Consider the following 26,243-nt stretch of genomic DNA (forward strand, 5'->3'; position numbering starts at 1 on the left):
GAGTCTTGTATAACTCATTATATTTATTATAGCTTGCTTGCTAGAAATCTTTAAAGGCACAATTATCCTATTAATTAGATGCATGCAATTTAATTTTAATTTGCATTATCAGAGATACTGTTTCTCTTTTCCTCCCTGCCTCTATCTCTCCTTCCCTCCCTTATTTCTTTTTCCACATCTGACCCTTAGAGCAAATGCACAGTACACTTGCTGTGCTCTGACTTGGAGTTTTGATGCTGGCAGCCAATGCTCTAAGACACAGGTTGGGTCGAGACAGGTGAAATTAGTCTGCTGTCGCAGAGCTGTAACAGATACTTCTGAAGTCTGGGTTTATTTTCCTTCAGTTTCTTTTCCCTTCTGAAATAGCACCGAAAGAAACTCCCATAAAACATCTGATCGTGTTCTTTACTTCCTTTTCTATTTCCAGCCACCTGTTCTCTTTTTCTAATTAACCCCAACACAGCAAAGGGAGCCAAGATCCTCCTGGTTATATAAAAAAGGTATAATAACAGAAAAGCCTTATATACTAGAATTTTGCCTGAGGAAACTCATGGTTGAAGAAGTTTTGTATTTCTTTGTGCATTTTGTAGATGAAGCAATGAGGACTTGTCATCTCTTGTGTGTTCAGAGGGAAAGCTGAGGCTTGTGCAGGTGAACTGGAAAGGCCCAGAGGTTCACACACACAGCCTCTGGGACAGGGACCTTCTCAGCCCCCGAGAGTTTATAAATGCCTGGGGAATGTGTTCATGGCAAACGGTTGGAGGACATCACTGGACCTAAGTGAAGGGGCTTGTTTTCACACCACCTTGTTCTGAAAAGTATTTGAAATCTAATGGAGAGAGCTAAGAACTGATCATCAGAGGGACTCACTCATAGGGACGCAAAAGGAGAGAATGGAGAAAACCAGGAAGGTAGGAAATGAGAGATAGAAACTTAGTGTAAATTTAAAAACCGGTAATTGGCCTAGTTATGTGGCCTAGAAATTGGAGCAGCCTTTCTGATGTTCTTGCCAAGGAAGGTTTTGAACCATCGGATGATACATTGGATTTCCATTGAAAAACATTACTCGGGCTGCTGTCAGGACAGCAAGTGGAAGGACAAATAAAAGATGTAATAACAAGACAGTGATTTGATATGAAAAATCAGTTCGGAAGCAAGTGAGGGCATTTGTTTACCTATTTCCCATTTTGGGCAGAGAAGGAAATTATCTCTGGGCTTGTCTCCTGTCTTCAGAAGACCAGGCAGCAGCAGGAGGTGGTCCTAGGAAGGACTCCTAAGCACACAGGTCTACCCCAGCTCTGGACTTCCTGAGTAGGACCCCATGAGAGTGACTCCCTGCAATATCTGAGCCTTTTGAAAAATTGAGAGGACTGATTCTTTATCTTCTCTGCTAAACTTTTAAAGCCTTAAAATATATATTTTTTTCATACTTAAAACTGTAAGAAATCTTAGGCGTGATATCCTTCCTGAAGGTGACAGTTTGATTTGGCTATCTTGTGCAAACTGGTCATATGCATATGAGGCATTTAATAAATGCTTCATGGTGACTAGGAGTAGGGGGTAGAATTTGAGGATAGCTGGTGGAAGACTTCTTGCTCCATACCACACCTGGCTGCTACCTGTGTTCCATCATTAGGAATTAGTTTAAAACATCTACTTGGCTTTCATTGCTTCTACATCTGCAGTCCCGTGTGGGAGCCATGGAGCTGTTGTAAGGGACAGGGATACAGGGTTCCACCCCACTATGGTGGCTGGAATATGCCGTCTTCTCTAACTCCTGTGACTTTCAAATGTATGTGGAGGCTGCCGTGAAGAATACCATTCAGATTTATCTGAAAGCATCACTGAATTCATAGCCTCTTTTTTTGTCATTGTGTCATGAGGGGATAGGTGAAATATTTTGACATTACAAAGGAGTCATTTTCAAAAGGTGGGGCGCTGCCCTTCAAGGGGAGTAGAAAAGGTTTTACTTTATGTCAGAGCAGAATCGCCTCCTGAGAGTCTCGCTATGTATTATATAATACTTACCTCCTCCAGAGAGGAAGGCTTCGCTCTGAGACACCGCGTAGTTAAGATGTAGACGTGTACTCTGCTGACTTGTCACAATTGGGATTTGATTCCGTCTTCGGCTGAAAGATGATGATGGTGAAGGATGTGCTCTTCGTTGTAGGGAGGACAGTGTGAGAGGATTTTTTAAGCATTTATTTAAAATCACTCAAAAAGCTAATATTAATTCCTTTCCTCTCCATAGTGGGTGGGAAGGGAGAGCATGTGGCTAATTTTGCCCAGGAACTCAGAATATTTTGTGAAATATTTAAGAGATATTAAATATTTCAGTCAAGCAATTTTCATCTGAATCGAGACAGGAAACCTCTGGACTATATTCCCAGCTGCCCCTGAACTCTTGGGAGGACATAGCTATAAAGGCTTGCGTGAGTTTTGTGGCCAGACAGTAAGTACCATGGTGAGCTAGTTGTGCTAAGTGTGTTTGATAAGATAAAACCACACCTTTGTCTCAAGGATTTCCCCTATAGTAACACTGACACAAGCACACATTCACACACACTCATACGCTTACACATTCTCTTTTTCTTTCTCTCTCTTTCTCTCTCTCTCCACACACACACACACACACACACACACACTCTACCCATCCCAGGAATCAGGGCAGCCTGCTTCCTGCCAAAGGATGTCCGGTCCCTGAGTCTGTGGCAACCCTGGGAGTGGCCACCAAGGGGCAGCAGAGGCTGCAGAACCGGGCAGTGGGCAGCCTGGGTGGTGATGTCAGGGGGTAAAGGCCTGGTTCTGAGAGTGGGAAGAGTGTGTCATCCTCAGGATTCCAGGGTTTGTTCTGTGTTTTATTCAGGTCTCATGTGGCCACTTTAATACACAGACTCACAGGGCGCCTACGTTTTCTGTCGCTTAAATACCTGACTCCTAATTTCCAGACTCCTTTCTGGCACATCCCTGGGGCAGTAGCGCAGGAGCTCACAGTTAGGGGCAGCCAGGTTTGTTTGGTGGTTTTGGGAAGGGGGGTGGACACTGGGTGACACGGTTCCTCTGAAGAAGTGAGCGGTTAGAGAAGGTGAGAAGGTGGGCAGTGGCCTCATCCCCATTCCACCCCCAAGCCCCATTTGATATGAAAAATAGGCGTTTTGTCAGCCCTGGGTAAATGTCATGCACACCCCAGTTTCAGAACAAATTCTTGGTTTCCCTTTTCTCTGATTGCCATTCCTAAACCCTTTTTCATGGAAACTCTGATGTTGCTACTAACAGCAAGAAACTAGGAACTGGGAGGAGTTAGATTTCTTGAGTCTTTCAGGATGAAAGGAGAAAAGCCTGCAGCTAAATTTTGCAGAAACCTGTGAGGTCATCAAACCATCCTTTTGGGTCTCTGAATTTATAAACCCATCTTGATTGAGATTTTATCAGTTTTCAGAAAAGAAATACTTAAAACATTTCCAAGATAGGATTTCTCCTGCCTCAATTTCCTCAAATGAAAAGCATTTTAACTGCGTGTGTGTGTGTGTGTGTGTGTGTGTGTGTGTGTGTGTGTGATGTGTTTCCATGACAATACACACTTAATTTAATGTAGTCTGATTTATCTAATTTTTCTCAATGGCTATTGCATCATTTTCTCCTGTGCTTGATTTAGTCTGTACCTGTGGTAGCAATTGCCTATGCTAGTGATCGGCAAACTGTGGCTCTCGAGCCACATGCGGCTCACGAGCTGCAGTTTGCCCCTCTGTTGACTAATGAGGTTGCCGACCACTGGGCTATGCCATATAATCTATGAATGTAGGATATGCCATCTAGGTTTGTGTAAGTCACTTCACAATGTTTCCACAAGGACAAAATTACCTGATGATGCTTTTCTCAGACCATATTCCCATCATTAAGTGGTGTACGACTGAACTACAGCTTTATACCTGGTATTGAAAGCTGCTAAATTAGGTCCTCCCTATTCGTTGTTCTTTTTCAAAATTACCTCTGCTCTTCTTGGCCAAAATACTCAAACTCGATTTCTAGATTATAATTGTTTTTTTTTTGTCCCTTTTCAAGTTTTATTGGGACTCAAAGGCTGTGACTCTCTGTTGCTGGGAAGTCACATAACCTGAGCTTGCTCAGTGACACAGCAGGGGAAGCAGGATGACTTTATTAGCTATTGGTGTAGATGAATGAGATCTAACATCTGGTCCTTCATGAAAAATTCTGTAGTTACAGAACTGGAAAATTGACTATCATTCCATTAATTAAGGGGCCAGAATTAGTTCTTGTTCTCTGCGTTCCATAGGCTAGTCATTGATGAATGATAATATGCCTTTAGAGTCTCAAGCAATCAGCGGGGAAGATAAAAATATGCTCCGTGGTCACCATCAGCAGCACCGGGTGTTGGAGAGTGTGAGCAGGCAGTGGTGGCAGAGCCCTAACAGGCACTGGCATATTTAGTGACCCAATGGGGAGAGACAGTGCCTATGACAAAACCTCTGGCACATTCTCCGTGATCGAGGGGGAAAAAAATCATTAACCGGATTCTGCCTCACAGTGGCTAACCTTTTCTAAAACCCACCTCACTGGAATGTAATAGGGTTAATGTAATAGAGGCAAATGGCACTTAGATTCTTAGGGGGAAACAATGTAAATATTTATCAGGAAGATCTTCCTATGGTTGATAGAAGCACAATTTTAATGATATAAATAAGGAATTAAGACCAATTATTAACCACCTTGCAGTTGAGTTCCTCAGACCCTTTCTGCTGGCTGGTGAGGATGGCACCTGGCACAGCAGGCTGCGAAGGGTGGGGAGAGGGCCTGGAGCTCAGGGGAGTCTGTCTGTGGAAGGCTGGCCCCATGTATGGGCTGTGTGTCACAGGGAAGCATGACCCAGGGGTGCCTGCGTGTGTGTGGTGTTGGGAGGAAGAAGGAAGGTAATGATTTGAGGTGGGAATTCACAGAAGGCAAATTTAGTTACTTCACAATCTATATTGGGCATTTAGAGTTTAAAGCTAATTACATTAATTCATCATCTTTCGTGAAATACCAAAATGATCTTGTAAATGCTAATTAGGCTGAGGACATATGCACCATTTAAAACCAGGCAATTGGCCTAGATTTATTAATTTCAAATAAATGTAGTGCATGTAAGTAAATGGCAAAACCAGGATTTTGTGGCTGGCTCTGCCTTCTGTCAGCTGGAATGCACTTTTGCACACCGGACTTACATTAAGGGTCTCTACCAGGACGTTCTCAGATACCCTTTTCTTTCAAATGAATGCCATAGGAGCATCAGTCGGCTCTTACAGTGAACAAAGTCAGTCCTAACAATGCGTGGTCTGCCCACAGTGCCTTCTCAAGACAGGGGCCGGGCGGTTTCCTCCTCCTAAGTAGCTGTGCTTTTACCTCTTGATCCAGCCTCGCAGGCCCCAGCTGACGGGCCCACACTGAGCCACAGACATTTCAGTCTGTGGCTAGCCTCCCATGTGGCTAAATGTGACCACCCCATGACTCAGTTTCCCCCAATAGCAAATGAGCAGAGTGATGCTTGCAACTTCTATGACAATTCTTTAGAAGGAAATTGCTTGTCCTCCATTTTCTCTTTGGCTCCCTTCCAGCCCCAAACGGCATATTAGTTAACCAGCTCTACTCATGCAGCTGAGGCGAGGAGAGTAGGAAAAGGCCGAGCAGGAAGATGGAAGGGAGTCGAGCCCTTAGATTAGGGGTGTCGAACTCAATCAGAGAAGGGGCCAAAATCTAAAATCCAGCCTAAATTGCGGACCGAATGGTTTACTGAACAGTCATAAACTGTCATTGTGATGGAAACGCAGCGGAGTGCAGTGATGACAGTGCAGTGCGGGCCACATTGCAAGGCCTGGCGGGACGAATTTGGCCCGTGGGCCTTGTGTTTGACACATGTGCCTTAGATAACCCGGTGGAGCACAGCCACCTACACACTGGGGCACCTCTGAGCTGTTGTGCAGGGAGCAATAAACATCTCTCCCTTGAGTGAGCTGCTCTAGTTCTGTTTCTTTGTTATAAAAGCCTCATCTGTATCCCAACCAATACACAGTGGTGCATACCAAGTGCTCAGGAGCTATGCTAAGTGCTGAACAGTTATGCCACTTAATTCTCTAGCAACCATCCTAGTAGGTACTACTTGCCCTTCTTACTGATGTGCAAACAGGCTTAGAGAGCAAGGTGACTTGCTCAAGATCACATGGCTAAAAGTGACAGAAAGAACTTGAACTCCTGCTCAGCCAGTGTTGCTCAGTTGTTGAGTGTTGACCTATGAACCAGGAGGGGTACATGCTGGGGTTGTGGGTTCAATCCCCAGTATGGGGCATGTAGGAGGCAGCCAATCAATGATTCTTATCATTGATGTTTCCATCTTTCTTCCTGTCCCTTTCTCTCTAAACTCAACTCCGAATGCACATTCGGAGAAAATGCACATTATTAATTGCTGAGCCCTTATGTCTCTTAATATTACTCTTCATTCTTTTTCTACAGAGAATATTTAAAAAATTCTTCTCTGCTGCTTTTACAGTTTTAATCTGTTATATTCCTTTGCTAGGTTTGGTGTAGATTGCTGATTTTATCCTGTTTTTTTTTTTTTTTTTTTTTTTTTTTTAAGGGTGGAGGATGCATACTGTGCTTGGGATAGACTCATCTTGCCTTGTTTATTAGTTTTAAATCCCTCAGAAGATGGTGTTAGTGATATAAATGCTGAATAAATGACAATTATATGTCTAAAGGGATAACCACTGTCTGGTCTTCTAGAATGACTCAATCTTCTCTTATGTGATGTTTTTCTTATGGGTGCATAAATTCATGAATCAATCCTGGCAAAATCCACCCTTTGCCAATTTAAAATACATTTGCATGGTAGCAGAGCATTTAAATAGAGGGAACATCTGAAAAGATGAATTTGAACAAGGAATGATGCCCATTTTATTTGTCACTATAAATATAAACAGGTGGGCTTTAAAACTTTCACGATTGCATTTTAGTCAAATGTTAGCTTCGTGATCATTCTGCTATATGTGAATTAGTAATAAGTTTGATGCATAGTAAAATAAAATCCAAAATAACACTGCCTTAAGTTACACACACACACACACACACACACACACACACACACACACATATACACATACTAGAGGCCCAGTGCACAAAATTTGTGCATGGGGTGTGTGTCCCTCAGCCCAGCCTGCACCCTCTTTAATCTGGGACCCCTCAAAGGATGTCCGACTGCCCATTTAGGATCAGGCCTAAACCGGCAGTCAGACATCCCTCTCATAATCCAGGATTGCTGGCTCCCAACTGTTCGCCTGCCTGCCAGTCTGATCACCCACTAACTACTCTCCTGCCAGCCTGATTGATGCCTAACTACTCCCCTGCCAGTCTGTTTGCCTCTAAATGCCCTCCCTTGCAGGTTTGGTCACCCCTAACTGCCCTCTCCTGCAGGCCTGGTCACACCTAACCCCCTAACTGCCCTCCCCTGAAGGCCCACGCCCCCCACCCCCTGCTCTTTCCTGCAGGCCTGGGTCCCCCCCAACTGCTCTTCCCTGCAGACCCAGTCACCCCAACTGCCCTTCCCTCCTGGCCTGATTGCCCACAACTGTCCTCCCTTGCAGGCCTGGTCCCTCCCAACTGCCCTCCCCTGCTGGCCATCTTGTGTCCACATGGGGGCAGCCATCTTTGACCATATGGGGCAGCCTTCTTGTGAGTTGGAGTGATGGTCAATTTGCATATTACTCTTTTATTAGATAGGATAGAGGCCTGCTGCATGGGTGAGGGCCAGCTGGTTTGCCCTGAAGGGTGTCTTGGATCAGGGTGGGGGTTCCCTTGGGGCATGGGATAGCCTAGGTGAGGGGCCTGTGGTGGTTTGCAGGCTGGCCACGCCCCTCAGCAACCTAAGTGGAGACCCTGGTATCTGGTATTTATTTATCTTCTATAATTGAAACTTTGTAGCCTAGAGCAGAGGAAGCTTGGCTTCCTCCATTGCCTGGGGCAACTCAAGCCTCCTGCTCTCTCCACTCCATGGCTGCTGCTATTTTTGTTGGGATTTATTTATCTTCTATAAATAATTGAATATTTGTAGCCTTGAGTGGAGGCCTAGGCTGGCCAGGATGTGCTGAAAGCTTGGCTTCCTCCATTACCAGGGGAAACCCAAGCCTCCTGCTTGCTCTGTGGTTGCAGACATCTTGGTTGGGTTAATTTGCATACTTGCTCCTGATTGGCTGGTAGGTGAGTGGCTTGTGGGTACAGCAGAGTGATGGTTAATTTGCATATTACTCTTTTATTGGATAGGATGTGTGTGTGTGTGTGTGTGTGTGTGTGTGTATTCTAATATGAAAGAGGCCTAGAGGTGAGCAGTTAAGGACTAATATGTTCTAACATAGTCATTAGAATCTTAGGTCAGTTCTAACTTTTTCCTTCCAAATCTATGAAAATGGCTTCTATTCTAAAGGTTCCCTCATGGTCAGCCAGAGTCCCTGTAAAGACAAACATGTGTCTGTGCTGCAGGCAGCAGGAAGGGAGAGGGTAAAGGGCCTTTACCTGTCTCTTCCCTTTTAAAGCTCTTTTACAGGATTTTCACTAAACATACTCCCACCCATTGGTTAGAATTTCCCTGTACCTCGTTATATAGCTGGCCAAATAAAATTAAGGTTTTGACTTGTTTTTAACTAAGGAAGAAGGGGAGGAGTCAATGTTGGGTATATTGCCTTGCCTTTCTAATTAGAAAATTCCCACCTGGCCCCTGGGCCAAATCTGCAATGTAGTTTTTTAAATTTTTCTTGTAAATAAAGAATTACTGGAACAAAGCCATAGGCATTCACTGATGTAGTGTCTAAAGCTGATCTCATGATACAAGAGCAGAGTGGAATGGTTTTTACAGAGGTCGTATGGCCAACAGCCCCAAATATTCCCTATCTGGTCGTCTATAGAAAAAGTTTGCCCACCCCTGTTCTAGATCATGGAGAACAGGTTCTAATGAATGAGTAGCTTCATTTTTTGGGATGCTATTGCAGGAGCAAGGGTTACGTTTAATATGAATTCAGTTACAAGCTATTTTTCAGCCCCAGTGAGCTCATAGCTATTAGGCATATTTTTGGGTGCCAGCAACATAAAACCCGACTAGTGGTGGACTAAACAAAAAGGGTTTTTTTAATCTCACTCATAGACACATCCAAAAGTACATGGTCCAGGGCTGGTGCAGATGCTCAATGATGCCTTCAAAACTGGCTCCTTTTGTCTCCCAACTGTACCCAGAATGTTGGCTTTCCTCTCCATGCTCATTGTCGGATGGTTGCAGCACAGACAAGCATTGTGTCTGCATCCAGGGGAAGAGCCAAAGACCAAAGAGGCTATGAACCTCTCGCTTTCCAAAATCTCTCCCAGGGGTTTCCTTGGCTAAGACTATGTCTCATTACCCTGCTAGCAGCAGAGGATTCTGGTTTGGTGAGAATATAAATTGGGCGCATTGCTGGGGCAAACAAATGCAGATTCTATTGGAAAGGGAGAAAGGGAGGCAAGAGGGATATGTGCTACAGAAAGCTCCTCACAGTTAACGAGGCCACCCTCATATGTTCTTATAGTCTCCCCTTCCCTTTCACCTTTTCTACCTGCCCCTTTCTTGTTACGGTTCCTGAAATTGGTTTTGTTGTTTCACCTCCCTTCCATATTTCTGTCTAGGCGAGAAACCTGGAAACGAGCCTGAAGAGGTGAGGCTGCAGAATGCCAGCAAACAGATTGTGCAGAATGCCATCCTGCAGGCTGTGCGACAAGTTTCCCAGGAGAGTCGGCAGAGGGAAGAGAGAGCCAATGACAACCGGGGCAGCTTCCAGCTGGGCGTGGGGCAGTTAACCAAGAAGCACGAAAAGAAGTAACATGGTGGATTTGGCTCTTGTCATATGCTTGTCTTTCGGCCTTTCTCTTAGTATAGGATGCGTTGCCAAAATGTTGCCAGTAAAGCAAACCAAAAGTGCCATTGGCACCCAGCGGCAGAATGAATTCATACTAGCCCTGGCTGAGAAGCGCTGCTTTGAAAAAGTGCGTTAGATGATTCTGTTTATGTTAATGCAGTGCCTCTGAAACGTTGTGGGGCCAAACCCGACATTGTATTACAAAAAAGTAGTTTTGTAGCACAATTTGTTTTAAAAAACATAATTCTGTCTATTGATTTCTGCCTTTTATGCATTCTTTCTGTGAATTTAACCAGTAGTCCTTTTTTTTTTTTTTTTCTGTAATATTGAATAATTTCTGTTCATGATAGTTTTAAAAGACTTGCTGGAAAGGGGAAAGATTGGAGTTTCAATCTTCTATATGGAACTAAAAGTCAAATTGAGCAAAGGCAAATTCTAAGACTGAGTCCCTCAGGTTCTTATGAATATGGAGCAGGTAAACTTTTAAGATCTCAGTCTTTTGGTTGCAGTTGTTTGAGAGTTGGTGTTTACTCTCAGAAATCCTTTGGATTTCTTTTCATTTCAAAATTAAAACAAGACAATTACATCTATATACATAAGTTGTCCTTGACTCAGTTCTTTAGTAGCCCCATGAATAGCAACTAGAATTGTAGATTTCATCCTGGAGATACACTAGGGTCTGACTCCGGGGTGCAGTGCTCTTGAAAGGACCTCTGAGTCCTATCAATGAGGCATTGCCATTTGTCTGTGCATTTGCACTAGAACATCCCTTTCCCATCCATAAATTAGAATCATTTTCTTGAGATAATGAAAACCATACATATCAGGAATGAATAACACGTGTGTATATGAATAAAGCTCTATTGCAACAGTATGACTGCTGCGTCATCCCCATATGGATAATTCAGATCTTCCTGGAGTTTTAGAATCCTATTTCCTGGGAAAAGAGGAAGAATTTTACCTGGGTAAAAAAACTTTTGGTTTCAGAGTATCAAATGACTATATTTGATAGCAGGATTTTTTAAAGCCAAGTATTTACATATGAAGTATGACTGAAATGAAGATATATTTATACAATTCCAATGTAACATTTTCCAAAATGAATACTATTGATAGTGTACATGAATGACAGCAATCTCTTAGAAGCTCTGCTAGACTGTCTCACACATTGCACACTTGTAATAAATTCACAGGAGAATGGCTGCAGGAGAAAGCAGAGGGGTTACAATTTAAATATGGTTTATTCATAAACTTTTTTCAACAGAACTCATGACAATCAATGAGTTTAAGTTGAGCTGAAGGCATATCATTGATGTGATAGAATTGCAGTACAGATAGGTAGTAGGAATGAAGGTATTAAGGACAATTATTTAGGAGTACTTATAAATAAAGTATAAAACCAATGCTTATAGTTTGCAAGTAATCTGGCACTATGTCTACTAAGCCTTCTGGATATAACCAGCCTTGGATCTTGCTGTCATAAGGCAGAAACACATAAACACGCTATATTTCCTTTATGGTGTGTCTTTGCTAATATTTTGGGGATCTTTGGAACCATATGATTAACCTCTGTATCTAAATGTTACTTGTAAATAAAATACACCCAACTTTCAAATATGTTGTCATTTTAAACAAAAGTTTCCTATGTCCTACTGTTATGGTTCATTCTGCACATGGGTCTTGCATTCATATGGTACCATGAGGTGTCCCAGCACTGTTTTCCAAGTTCCTAAATATCATGACCTGGAAAAGAGCTTCTTCAATGGCCTTCACTATAACTGTCTGAGAAGCATGGGGGTACGATGCTTCCTGGGGCTTGAACAGAAAAGGACATTTGCTAAGAAGTGGCCTTTTGATCTCAGAAAGTAAAGATAAACATATCTACAAAGTGGAGTGTCTTTCACGTTCTTCTGAAATGGAAAGTCTACAGCAAGAAACAGAGATATGGGTAAGTCCTCCGCAAAAGAAGTTAAGCAACCCCTGGACTCCAGAGGTAGGTTCATATTGGCAGAATCTTAAGGAACTCAGTCATAAAAAGAAATACATATGTTAAAGTTTTACTTGTATCTCAGTATAAAAGTTACTGGATTCTGAAGGGCTCGGCAGAATGTTACTTGACATAGGATTAAGATGGGTTTCCACTGATTATTATCATAAGCCAGCATGCAACCTTTGGTTTTAAAAATTAGAGGTAACACTTATTTAATGTTTGTTATCTTCCTGATTTACATGGTAAAGCACCTATGACCTCGGCTGTGTGTTGCTGTTCACTTTTCACTTTCCATGCAGCTGGGTAGAACTGAAGAAAGAAATCTTTTCTGTTACCTTGCTTTTCTGTAATCATGTGAAAAGTATTGTAAATATATAGAAAGCAACTTACTGCTTTCTGGGCTTCAGTTGTGTGTGTGTTGTTGTTGTCTTAAGCTTCTTAGTCATCCCATTTGGTGAGATTTCAGGTTACAAGTGAATCAATCAACCATTTTTAAAAAATCACTGACCATATGTCATTCAGGGTATTTTGAACATTCTAGGTCTCTATGCAGAAATAACACAACAAAGAATGAATTTTTAATTTATCCACTGTAATAGCTATTCTAGTAATATACAGTAGGAGATGAAATCTGAAAAATTTGGTAACTAGTTTTGCCATTATGTTACCCAAACAGTAAAGAATAAATACTTGAGTACCTGACTCAGTTCATGTAAGGAGAAAGTGGAAGCTGCTATAACCTCTCTCTCAAGGGTGAAAATGTGTTCTGAAATATGTTACTCCTGGAGGCCCGATGCATGAAATTCATACAAGGGGCTCAGCCCTTGCAGCCCCAGCTTCATGCGGAAGGTCGTCCAGAAGGATATCAGGACACCCAGAAGGCTGTTCGGCTATCCAGTCTAATTAGCATATTACACTTTTATTACACTTTTATAGACACGTGACCTAATTTGTCTCATGGCTACTATCTCACAATAATGCAGCAAGGAAAATCTTACTCTCTTGTTGCAGATGAAGTCACATTGAGGCAGAGAGAGAATAGTATAGGGTGTGACAAAAGGAGGTTTACAGTTGTTCGTATGAAAATATATTAATGAATAATAATATAAGGATAAACTGTTTCATATATTCACAACTGTAAACCAACTGTTGTCCCACCCTGTAGATCCTAGGTGGTGAGGAGTGAATACTACTGGACACAAAAAGCCATGAACCACTGATCTTGAAGTTTCTGAGTATATGAATTTTCAGGGGAGCTTAAAATTATAAACTATAGGCATATCTATATTTAGATGGAGGAATATAACTGCCTTACAGAATATCCGTGTGTGTAAAAGAGGTAACAAAAGTATTAAAGAGCCCTCCCCCCGCAAATAATTATCAATAGAAAAGATTCAACCCATTACCTAAAAAAAGTGAGTGCAAAGGAAAAACAGGAAGCTCGAAATGGAAGATGACCACAGAGCAGGCAGCCACTTCTTCTCCTCCTCAGAAGGCACGGAGGTAAGTCCACAGAATCTTGACGAAGTTGTCAATGAGAGATGAATGAGAGGGTGACTTTGTCATTTGTCTTCTGGCTACAGTGTAATGGGAATGGCTTTTGGGAAGAAATAGGTGAAATAGGGAAGAAATTTCACTCAGAAGTAATAGGCTCATCTTACAGAAATAAGAAAAGAAAATCAAGAGAGTGAAAGGAAAAAAGTGCATATTAAAAAAAAAATCCCCTCATATATTCTAGAAAAATGGATACAAAATGCTCAACAGCAATATTTCCAAAATAAAAGAAAAAAATGGAAACTTCTAGGCTGACAGTGAGTCATTTATAAAGGTGAAACTTCAGGCTGACATCGGATTACTTCATGGCAACATTCAACACTGTGACAGAGGAAAGAAAAGGCTGCAAAGAAGCTCTGAAGGAAGGAAAGTGCGAAGTAAGGGTATTATTTCCAGCCAAGATGTCACTTAAGAATAAAGGCAAGCATTGAAAAAACGTCTTAAGGGTTAGTAGTACTTAACAGACTTTCTTGAAAAAACTGCTTGACATAAATAAAAATTTTGATGTGGTTGTGGGAGGTGGCAAGTACAGGCATTTGCCTATGCTGCCATCTTTAGGAGCTTTCTTTTAAGAAGTTTCTTTCTTTTTAAAAAAATAATTCTTTATTGTTGAAAGTATTATATGTACCCCCCTCCCTCCCACTGATGCCCTCCAGCTTGCCCCCACCCTCGCCCCAGGCCTTCACCCCTATTGTCTGTGTCCATGGGTTATACAAATATGCATACAAAGTCTTTGGTTGATTACCTCCTTCCCAGTCTTTCCTCCAAGGTTCTGCACTCTGTTCCATACTTCCAAGTCTCTGGATCTGCTTTGTTTTTCAGTTTATTTTGTTACTTAGATTCAGTTTTTTTTTTTCTTGTGTTAAAAACAAATTAAGTGGCTTATATATAATCTCTATATAAATTTTATATATAATCCCATATGCCATAAAGGACCACCACTCACTTATTCTTCTGGTAAAGCTGGCACCACACAAAGTCCCTTTGTGACCTCTCATGGAGATAGTGACTCCTTTGATCATTGGGCTTAGGCCCAGCCTGATGCCTCCCAGGTGTGCACACCCCTTCCTGCCTCTTACTTCGCCATCTTCCCACCTGTGCTTCCTAAGGTGAGCTCCCAAATGAACTATTTTTGGCTCAAATGTTTGTCCCAGGATCTACTTCTCAGCCAACCAAACCGAAGACAGTAGTATGACGGTTGTTTCTTACAGCAATCCAAGGTTACTAACGCGCTTTGTTACAGGAAAACTGGACCAGCCTTTCTACGGGCAGTTGGCCCCAACCAGACCCTGAGCAGGAGCCGCGTCTTTAAAAAACCCCCAGAGTCACAGACCGTGAGTTGCTTAAAATTCAGATGTGCTGTGTGTTTTAATTTTCTTACGGATATGCCGGTTGGTTTAAGATGGGTTTATCTCAGTTCTGTTGGCTGATTTATAACCACTGGATGCACAAGATGATCAAATAAGCAGGCACAAGTGGCTGCTCCGTCATCAGAAAGGGGCTGAGAAACGACTGCCGGGTCAGAGGATTTATGAATCTAAATAATAGCTATTTAGCAAACAGGAAACAAGTTTTAAGCCAAATGATTTTAATTTAGCCGTACTTTTCTTGCTGAAATTAAATGTTTTGGACAAGTCTTGGAGGTCATTTAAAATTTATTTATAGTTTTGCTTAAACTTCACAACTGAAGGTCGCCCTCTGAAAACTGGGGAAATAAATTCACGAAGGGCTATGATTTGCTTCTGGTTTCTAAAAAGTTCGACGTTTATGGGAAAGGCCGTGTTTTGGAGTCAAATGAGCACTACTTTGCCAGCCAGGTGAACTAAGTTCCAGCTCCAGGTGTGACTGTGAAAAACTCCCGGTGCAGGCCCTTCACGTTTGTCGCAAAATGGAATGCTTTGTTTCATTTTGGGGTTGTTTAATACCTGTTTTCACAGCGAAACTGCAAGCTTATGAAAGCAGGGCATGTGTCTGTCTTGTTTGACCTGTAAACTATTATAGTAGGTTCTCAGCAAAGAGCAAGCGCCCAGTCATTACTTGTTGAACAAATGAACAAATTACCTGTTTGACATTAAGAAGCGTCCTTGTTTTTCTGAGCCTTGGTTCCTCATCTATAAAACAGAAGCTGGCCAGGTGGTCACTGAGCTTCTTTCTAATATTAAAATTAGATGATGCTGTGTGCTCTGTATTTTTATTGAGGTTTTGCAGAAGTGTACAGCTTGAACAATTTTTGTGTATGTGTGTAGCCAAGTAAACGCCACCAGACTGATATATTTCCTTATGCCCCTGCCAGTTGATACCTCCCCCAAACTAATCACTATTCTGACCTTTATAATCATATATTTGTTTTGCTTATTTTTTGAACTACAAATAGTTGGAAACATGCAGTGCAGTCATTTTTTGGTCTTTTTGCCCTCAGCTTGTCTGTGAGATTTACTCATGTTGGTGCAAATAGTGAGAACTTGTCCTTTTATTTGCTGTGTATTATATTGGATAAATATGTCAATATTTATTTATCAATTGGGCTAGAGTTTCCCCTCAATTTTGGCTAATACAAATAAAGCAGTTTAGCTATTCTTGCTTTTAGGTAGGTATATGCCATCTCCCTTGGGTAAATACCCAGGAGTGGAATTGCTGGGTCACAGTATATACCTATTTTAAATTACTGGATTCTGCCAAGGAAGTTTCCAATGTGATAGTTCTGACTTATCCTTCTACTAGTAATATATCAGGATTCCAGTGATGTCATAAGTTTGAGGCAGACCCTAGCCTTCCAAAGGGATGTTGTTTCCTAAGCATTGGGATATTATGGGAAGTTTCACTTTGTCTTTCAAATTCCTTGGTTCTCCCACTTTGTACTTGTAGTACCAGAATTCAGCAAGAGACTTTGGGGTGGGGTGGGGTGGGGGGATGTTGGTGGAAGGGGGGATGTTGGTGGAAGGGGGGAACCTGTCCTAATTTTGGGTACTTCAAGTTTCTATTCTGTCCATCTAGCTGTCAGAATCCTTGCTGATTTCATTTTCCTCCAGTCCTCACCCCAAATTAGCCAAGACCCCCCCCTCTCCTCCCTCTCATAAGAAAACAGTTGATGATAAGCAGCTCACCCTGGAAAGACTTCCCCTAATCTGGAATTGCAGTTAAGTTAGTTCACGTGGCAACCATGTCACTTTGCTGTATTCAAAGTATTTTTTTTTTTTTTTGGTAATTTATCTCCTCTTTTTGTGTGTCTCTCTGTGTGTTTTAAATTTATTTTTTATTAATGTATAATGATATATAATATTATATTAATTTCAGGTGTATAACATAGTGATTTGATATTTATATTTCTTATGGTGTGATTACCACAAAAAGTTTAGTAACCTTATGGATAATAAGGAACATTATAAGCTGACGAACCAAAAGATAGATACAGAGACAGTAAAGAAACAAACATACTGTCAAATTATAGTGGGGAGGGTAGGGAGATATGGGGGAGATAAGAGATCAACTAAAGGATTTGTATGCATGCATATAAGCATAACCAATGGATGAAAAACTCTGGGGAGGGAGGGCATGTATGGGAGTAGGGAGGGTGGAGATTGGTAAGGTATGTACACATATAATACCTTAATAAAAAAAATGAGAAAAAAAAAAGTTTAGTAACCATTTGTTACCATACAAAGTTATTATGCTAATATTGACCAAGTTCCCTTTGCTGTACATTAATTACATTCCTGTGAGTTTAAAAAAATATATAACTGGATGGTTGCTCTTTTAATCCCATTCATCTTTTTTACCCATTCCTGTCCCTCTGGTAACCATCAGTTTGTTCTCTGTATCTATGAGTTTGTTTCTGTTTTATTTTTAAACTAGAGGCCCAGTTGCATGAAATTCGTGCATGGGGGTAGGGTGTGTGTCCCTCACCCCAGCCTGCACTCTCTTCAATCTGGGACATTCCTCTCAGAATCCAGGATGGCTGGCTCCCAACCACTTGCCTGTCTGCCTGATTGCCCCCAAACGCTTCTGCCTGTCAGCCTGACCACCACCCTAATCACTCCCCTGCCAGCCTGATCAATGCCTAACTGCTCCCCTGGAGGCCTGGTCATCCCCAACTGCCTTTCCCTGCTGTCCTGGTCACCCCTAACTGCCCTTCCTTGCCATCCTGGTCACCCGTAACTGTTGGGTCCCCTCCAACTGTCCTTCTCTGCCAACCTGATCACCCCTAACTGCCCTCCCATGCAGACCTGGTCCCTCCCAACTGCCCTCCCCTGTAGGTCTGGTGCCTCCCAACTGTCCTCCCCTGTAGACCTTGTTCCTCCCAACTGCCCTTTCCTGCAGGCCTGGTCCCTCCCAACTGCCCTCCCCAGCTGGCCTGATGGCCCACAACTGCCCTCCCCTGCCGACCATCTTGTGGTAGCCATCTTTCATCCACATGGGGATGGCCATCTTGTGTGTTGAAGTGATGGTCAGTTTGCATATTACCTCTTTATTATATAGGATTCCACATATAAGTGAAATCATATAATATTTGTCTCATTCTAGATCTATTCATGTTTTTGTAAATGGCAAGATTTTATTCCTTTTTTATTGCTGAATAATATTCCATTATATCTGTGTGTACATAAATAAATACATATACATACATAAAATTATATCTTTCTTATCAATTTATCTGTCAATGAAACCGAAGTCACTTCCACATCTTGGCTATTGTAAATAATGCTGCAATGGATATGGGTATGTGCATATGCATATATCTTTGTGAATTAGTGTTTTTGTATTCTTTGGATAAATATGCAGAAATGGAATTGATGGGTTGTTTGGTAGTTCTATTTTTAATTTTGAGGGTCCTCCATGGTATTTTCCATAGTGTCTGCACCAGTTCACAATCCAACCAACAGTGAGTGCATGAGAGTTCCCTTTTCTTTGTTTCCTTACCAATACATGTTACTTGTTGACATTTTGATATCTATTCTGACAGGTGTGATGTGATATCTCATTGTGGTTTTGATTTGTATTTCCTTGATGATTAGTGATGTTGAGCAATTTTTCATATGTTTGTTGGAAATTGGTATGTTTTTTTTTGAGAAATGTTTGTTCAGTTCCTCTGTCCTTTTTTAATTGGATTCTTTTCCTTTCTTTCTTTCTTTTCTTTTCTTTTTTTTTTTTTTTTTAATATTGGGTTATTTCCAGTCTTCTTTTTTCTAGGTGCTTCATTGGGAGAATTTGGATTATATCTATCTGAGAAGTAGTAATCCTCTGATTCTATAAATTATTAAACCAGACATGTTGGTACTGGTGATATCATACCAATTATAGATCACATTTGTGATATTGGGATAAAATATAAGAACAAAACTTGAGTAGCTACTTACTCTGCTGATGTGTTTTCTGTTACACAGTGGTTTGCACTGAGGAAATTTTGATACGATTATAGTCTTTTAAAATTATGCTTAAGGTAGGAAATAAAGGAATCCTGTGCTATTAGTTGACAACTCTTTTCATCTCATTATTTTTGTCTAACTTGTCCTCGATAAAATTTTCTTCTCTACCTCCTCCAAGCTTATACCTCATTACCATTTCTTAACAATTTTGAATCTGACTGTGAAAGGAGAAGAGGTGAGAAAGAGAAGGAAAAAGACAGAAGGCTAAAATGAGTCAGGAAAGGAGTAAGTTTTATGCTCAATGTGCAAATATGCATGCATGTGCATGAACACACATGTATGTTTGTGTGTGTTAGGATGTATTAGTGTCCTAAGTCCAAACATGTACATTTAGAATGAAATTATTTTTATCTTGTTTCTCTTTTGTAACAACAATTCACATAGATATAAAAAAGAAATGATTTGCATAATACTTTCTCTCTTTTTCAGACACTGAGCTCTGTGCCATCAGGACAATTAAATGCAGTCCTAAGACATACAACCTCCTGAATTCCTAAAAACTTGCCAAACTTCCAAAGAGAATTTATTTCATTTGAATTGAGAGGTAAACTCAGAGTTCTACTATTATTTTAGAAAAACAAAACAAAATGTAACAAAAACCCCACACAGCAAATATACTCTCCATCCTGTTTGTAAAATTGTTTTCCTTATGGGGTAGCCTAATATCCTAATTCGTCTCAAGTTATTTTTATTAAATTAAAAGTTTATTGAAAATTAGGGTTTATGTTGAAATAATATACTTATTGAACGGTTATAAACCACTGCTGCTATTTGTTCAAAACTAATTAGATTTGTGGCCTTAAGCAAATGAGTTTATTTTTCTGATGCTTGTTTTCATTATTTCTGAGAAAGACATTTATTATAACAGTTCTACTTGTTATTAGTCATGTTGGTATATGATTGGTGTCCAAATGTTGGTGACGTTAAATTAATCCTGTGGGGTCCCAATAACAAAATGAATGGAAAGCTCTTGAAGCAAGTACATCCTCAATACTTGCTAGATATCAGTGCCAAGACCACAACCTGGTGAAACAGGCCGGATAAACATTTTTATCTAGACCAGTAGGAGGCCTAAATATTCTTCTATACACCTGCCTTTTTTTTCTTCTTAATCCCTCCTTCATTCTTTCTTGGCTTTCATAGATAGGGGTAAACCTTGGCAAGGTCTTTTCATATCACGTACATGGAAAGGTGAGAACCATCCAAAGGTTGGTCCATGCAGGAAAGAATTCCAATATTTCTCCAATACAAATCCAATTATACTATCCATAATCTAATTATACTACACCCAGTCTCTTTAAAAACTGTAGCCCAAGGTTAATGATTGAGTTATATATCTAGGAGTTTTCCTTTTGTCCTTGACCGACAAGAATTTTTTAGAGCTGGAGTGAAAGGAAATGCCTCGCACTCCCTCTAGAGGGAAAAGTGTGCTATTACCTTACTTCAGAGAATGAGTTCAGAACATGTGTGAATGACGATGCTTAGTTAGAGAAGCCAAGTATTACAGATTCATTTAGTTGAGAAACTTTGATACTAGGCACTGTGTGAAAATCCGTAGGTATAAAACAATTAAGGAAGGCAGGAATGATTCTATGGATGAAGTAATATTTCAGTGGAAATCTTCATGAACCAGAGACATTGGAGAAAATGGAAGAAAATTTATTGCTTAAATAAGCTTTGTAAATTACTGTATATATTTTTTTAATTTCAAAACTACATTTTTCGTCTACCAAAAACACTGTAAATTATGGCCTTCCTTGCCTGCTCAGATTCACCTTTTGCCACTTTCTACCTAACACTTTTTGCTCTAGATGTCCTAAAACACTTGTAGTTTCTCTGATTTCACACTTCTGTGTCTGTGATCATGCATTCTCTTTGGCTAGAACCGTGGTCGGCAAACTGCAGTTCGCGAGCCACATGCAGCTCTTTGGCCCCTTGAGTGTGGCTCTTCCACAAAATACCACTGTCTGGGCGAGTCTATTTTGAAGAAGTTTAAGTTTAAAAAATGTGACTCTCAAAAGAAATTTCAATCATTGTACTGTTGATATTCGGCTCTGTAGACTAATGAGTTTGCCGACCACTGGCCTAGAACACTTCCTCTTGTCTATCTTGGAATCTTTTTATTTACTCATAAGAATCAGCTCAAACATCTTATTTTCCTGAAACTTTTTTTCATACCTCAGCTCTTTCATTCCTTCAACCAAAGAGATTGATCTAAACACATTCTTCCTTGTGCCCACAGCTCCCTGGCTGTCTTAGTATCTACCATGTATTTTTGCAGTTGTCATTGACATGGCCTCTGCTAGAGTTGATAAAGCCTTCTAGAAGAGGCGACACATCTTCATCATTCTTGTATTCCCATGATGTAGCACAGCACCTGGAATAGGGTTTGTTCTCAGTAAATGTGGAGCTGAGTGTACTTTTTGAGTTCCTGCTGTGTCTTCTGAGCTGTGCTATATTTTAGGGATGGCACCAGGCCTCTAGTGATTATAATAAAATAGCTACAGAATCCACCAGAGCAGTGACCATGACTCCTTTGTCTGGCACAGAGTGGGTACTCAATATATATTTTGTGGATGAATAAAAAAATTAATTAATAGAACCTTTAGTAAATTGATGAATTAGTATTTATTATATACTGAAATCCATGGTTGATTTTTGACATGCATGAAACAATTAAATCCTTATCCTTCTGTAAAGCATGTGTCATAATATGCCCACTTTTCAATGTGGGAAGTTGAGATGTAGGGAGGTAACATAAATTGCCAAAGCCATCCTAAATAAATGGTGAGATCAGGATCTAAAGAAAGGCGCCTTGCTGTTTGCCAGTGTGACCACAGCCTATTGTGGAGCCTCATGGTGGAGCGGGGAGCACCATGGGTAGTCAGAAAACAGGGTCCTAAGTCTTCCCTCCACTGTCCTCACTTGCAGATGTGGAGGGTGACAACCCCCTTACTGTCTTTTTTGCCAGAGAACTGTCAGGATTAGATTTAGGCCAATGTGACTATGAAATACCTGGCAAAGAATGTGATTTTGAAGTGTCAGGTAAAGGAAGAAGAGGGTGCTGGCAGTTCACTCAGGGTAGACTCCTTCCTCAGAGCTGACTGAGCTGAGGAACCCGAGGGCTGCATATATCTCTGGAAGTCTTGGTCAGAGTGAAGGACCCAGGAGCAGGGTGTGGGAAGAAGAGAATCCTTTGTTTTTTAAGTAGAGAAATTGGTATATGCATAACTGAATACTGAACTTGTATAGATTATAAATGCTAATTTGCCTTAGAAGGTCTTGATCAATATTCTTAAAGTGTTTTGTTAATAATACTTAAAATGCATATTGGTAATTTTAAATGTGATTAGAGGATGTTTTAAGGTACAGAATGATCCTGTCTGTTAAAGCTTATTCCTTTTGTGCTGTATCTGGAACATATCTCAGGGTTCCTTTCAAATGTGGGGTAAAGTTAAAAGGTTTCTCTCATCTAATTAAGGATGCAGGATTACCTAACTGAATTATAAGGAGCTGATCTCTCTCCACACTCTAACCCTTATCCTTCTGCTTCTTTGATAAGTGAATTAACATGCAATTTAATTGGAATGAGTTATAGCCCATCAGGAGACAGACTTTAATAGTTCCTGGAACAAAAACTAAGAGGAAAATAAGCTTAACTGAATCTCAGTTGGCCTTCAAGTTTAGTCTGAAATTGGGGTTTGAATCACTTTAACTTAATACATAAGTACCAGAGTTCAAAACTATGATATATTTTGCTTTTAGTTGTTTTTGTGTTATTTGGTAAACATTTTGCACATTTTTAAACTATGAGATTTACTTGTAACAAAGTGACTATCTTGACTTTAATAGTTTGTAATTAACCATGGTATGATAAAAAAATACTGAAACTGAAGGAAACTTTCAAAATACTGAAACTGAAGGAAACTTTCAAAATTTCTCAGAGTTCTGCAGAAGCCTAGTCTGTAAAATACTCTGAGAACCAAAGAAACAAAACCAACTACCCCCGCCCCAACTACTCCCGCGCGCCCCCCCCCCCCCCCCCAACCTCTGTGCAATCAAGTTGAGAAACACTACACACTATAGCTCATGGTCAGAAACTGACAGCGCACCCAGACTTATTAAAGACTGAGAAGTTCTACAAGGAAACCTATTGACTTTTGTTGAACTGTTTCTGTAGTCTATTCCACATGGACCATTTCCAGCCAAACAGCTATTAGTGACTTGCAGGGAACATACTTTGGATTATTTAGCCCCAGATCTAGTGATTTATCCGCAGCCTCAAGGATTTTGATTCCCAGTCAATTACAGCTAGCTGATATTCTTACCAAAAAGAAAAGAAAATGTGGTTATATGGCCTATTTTTAGGAAACACATGCTTGCTAATTAGTGATTGCTTTTTAAAAAAGTGTTCACAAGCCATCTCTTTAATAAACTGTTATAAAATGTTGCTGGTTATTGATATCAAGTTCATCAATCTGTAATGACTACTTTTTGAAACTTGAAACATTTGCCAATTTTTATCCTGATAGCTTTTCGTTTGTTTTGGTTTCTTAAAGATTGTTGATACCATGGTTCTGTAAACATGTATTCAAGTCCCATGATACGAGTCTTCTGGTTTAGATGCTTAAAGTCTTTGAAAGTAACAGCTATTCTGGTACAATTTCCTTTTATATCTTGGTTTCTTGAACGTTCCTTCCCCTTTAACCCTTGTTTTGCCTTTTCTAATACTTTTCCTTCTTAAAGAAAAAGTTGCATGTTAGATTTATTTCTGCTTATTACCAATTCTGTAAAACAGCATTATGGTGTCAAGTTTAATCTAATATATAATACTTATATATTGGCTTTTGATGCTTTAGATACAAATTGAATAATTAAATATTTTTGCTCATGATAGGCCATAATTTGAATTTAACCCTGTAGCATTTCTAGACTTTATTCTGAAAAATTAATTTATTCATTTAGATTAATTTCTGATTCTTTTAACATGCCAGTGTCCTCACTCCCAAATAAAAAGGAGAATTAATAAGATGCTGAATATTATCTGGGTCAAAAACAGAAAATATTCCTTGTATAAATGGTGGTAGGTTCATACCTGGGATACCTGTGAATTCTTAACAAAGAGCTTCTCTAAAGACACCAGAGCTGAGAGCATCCACAGAGGGGCCAGCCTTCAGTGACATTTATTAGTGAGAAGCCTTAGAGCCGGAAGCCTGGAGGGAATACAGTTCAAAGCCAGCAGCTTAGGGAAGATTCATGACTTATAACAAGTCCTGAGTAGTGGAAGGGTCAATATGCTAATTATTGATTGATGATGACCCATTAAGAAAACTTTCCTTTCTGGAAATTTAGATGTTTGTTATCCTGTTCTGTTCTGTGTGAAATGATGAGGCATGGAAGTGAAAGAGACTGGTAGACCTGAGAAAGAAGCAGGTGGAAAAATGGGGAGGTCAGAGATGTAGGATATAGACCCAAGTTTCAACCAGGAATCGTCTGTGACCTACTTAGTAGGAGACATGACCCAAAGCACAGCACCAGCTCTTGGTATAGCCACATAACAGTGAATAACATTTATTTCCCAAGCTTCTGCTAATCCAGCACCGCAAAGTTAAATATTGTCATTATCCTCTTTGTACAGTGTTGAAAGCTAAGGCTGAACAAGTTAAGAAATTTGTTGAAGACCCTAGAAAGTGTCAGGGCTGGCAACTAGGTCTGAGTCTGTTGCCTCCAGATTCCTGAACCTTAGCCAGGTGCTGGCTTGTACTGTCAACACATAAAAGTGGCTGGATGAGCAGTTGACTGTGCTGCCCAGCATATATAAGCAAAAAGAGTACAGTAAAAATATGTACTCTGCCACTGTGTTATGCACTGGAAGGCATGGTGCTAAGCACTAGGGCTATAATAAGTTAAACATAATACTTACTTTAGGGAGGTCTCAGTTTAACACCAGAGGCACCTACCTTCAATGCATATGGACAGAAAAGGGCGGAATGGGCGGGATTTTATTGTTCATCATTTAACAGGAAACTAAACAAATGAAAACTAACCAATTAACCAACCAAAGGAACCAAAAACGTTCATGCCTTCTAATGAGCATGCCTTTCTCAGAGCCCACATCTTCCTACTGTGATATGATTCACCCATTTTCAATATGCTAACCCCTAAGATGTGAGTTGGCAACTTAGAGCCAGAATTTACTGCAAAGAGGAGAGAAGGGGAATGTTAAAATAGATTCAGTTGCAGTGAGTAATGAATACATGAATAGGAAATAATGTGACATTTTATACAGTTGGTATTTGTATTTTTTTCTTACCCAATTTTATGTTTTCGTTAATGCTGGTGACTTGAACATCTCTACCTACAACTTCCTGTTAATGTTTCTAAGATGAAAGGAGCCAAAGAGGGTCTATGCTAACGAACCTTTGACAGAGGATGTGAAGCAAGTGAAGAAAGGTCCAGTGACTAAAACTTGAGAACTGACTCACTTCTGCTCAACACTAGGTGTCACTTTAGCTGTTGGAAAGCAGTATTAGGCCATTTTCAGAAATGGAAATTCTTCAGCATAGACAGACTTAATTTCTGCCTAATCCTTCAGTGATGATTACTTATATTCTTTCTATTTTTTTTCCTCCTCTATGACTACACTGTAACAGCACCACTTGGCTGGTTTCACCAGATAAGTATCTTTCTGTCCTGTTTTACCTACTTTTTCTTTAAAAAGAAAACCTCTGAAATATTAATTTTTGTTCCCTCTTGCCTTATTATTAAAACTAAGAAACAAAGAAAAAACTCCCTACAAAACCCCAAACCCCCCAAAAAATAAATGGAAACTAACCAATTAACCAACCAAAGGAACCAAAAAAACCTAAACTGAAAGCACTATAGTACCTTAAGTTTGAAAAGTCTCTGTTCAGTTGTAACACCCTACATAAATAAATAAAAAATTCTTTTAGTTTCCTATTAAATAATGAACATGAGCTGAAACCAGTTTGGCGCAGTGGATAGAGCATCAACCTGCGGACTGAAAGGTCCTGGGTTGATTCCGGTCAAGGGCATGTGCCTTGGTTTTGGGCCCATCCCCAGTAAGGGGTGTGCAAGAGGCAGCTGATCTATGACTCTTATCAATGTTTCTGACTCTCTGTCCCTCTCTCTTCCTCTCTGTAAAAAAATCAATAAAATATATTTTAAATGAACATGAAATTTAAAAAATCATGCTTATGAATTATTTTGGTAATTTGTGGGGCAGGGTTGAATCCAAGTTCAATTGCTTTGTCTTTATTTGTTAAGTACTGCCCTCCCTGTCATGGTGTGTGTTTGTATCTATGGAGAAGAGAGCTTTCTTCAGGGACACAA

General features: G+C 40.3%; 1 protein-coding gene across 1 annotated transcript in view; it reads left to right on the forward strand.

Moving 5' to 3' along the window:
• AKAIN1 (A-kinase anchor inhibitor 1) overlaps positions 1-11,538 on the forward strand; it is a 32,312-nt gene extending 20,774 nt beyond the window's left edge. Inside the window, exon 2 of the mRNA XM_036419016.2 lies at positions 9,694-11,538. Within this exon, the coding sequence (XP_036274909.1) occupies positions 9,694-9,887 (194 nt within the window). The 3' untranslated portion in view covers positions 9,888-11,538. The remainder of the gene's footprint in view (positions 1-9,693) is intronic.
• Positions 11,539-26,243: the final 14,705 nt, after the last annotated feature.

This window comes from Pipistrellus kuhlii, unplaced genomic scaffold (assembly GCF_014108245.1).
Source record: "Pipistrellus kuhlii isolate mPipKuh1 unplaced genomic scaffold, mPipKuh1.p scaffold_m20_p_6, whole genome shotgun sequence".
In the NCBI taxonomy this organism is placed as follows: domain Eukaryota; kingdom Metazoa; phylum Chordata; class Mammalia; order Chiroptera; family Vespertilionidae; genus Pipistrellus; species Pipistrellus kuhlii.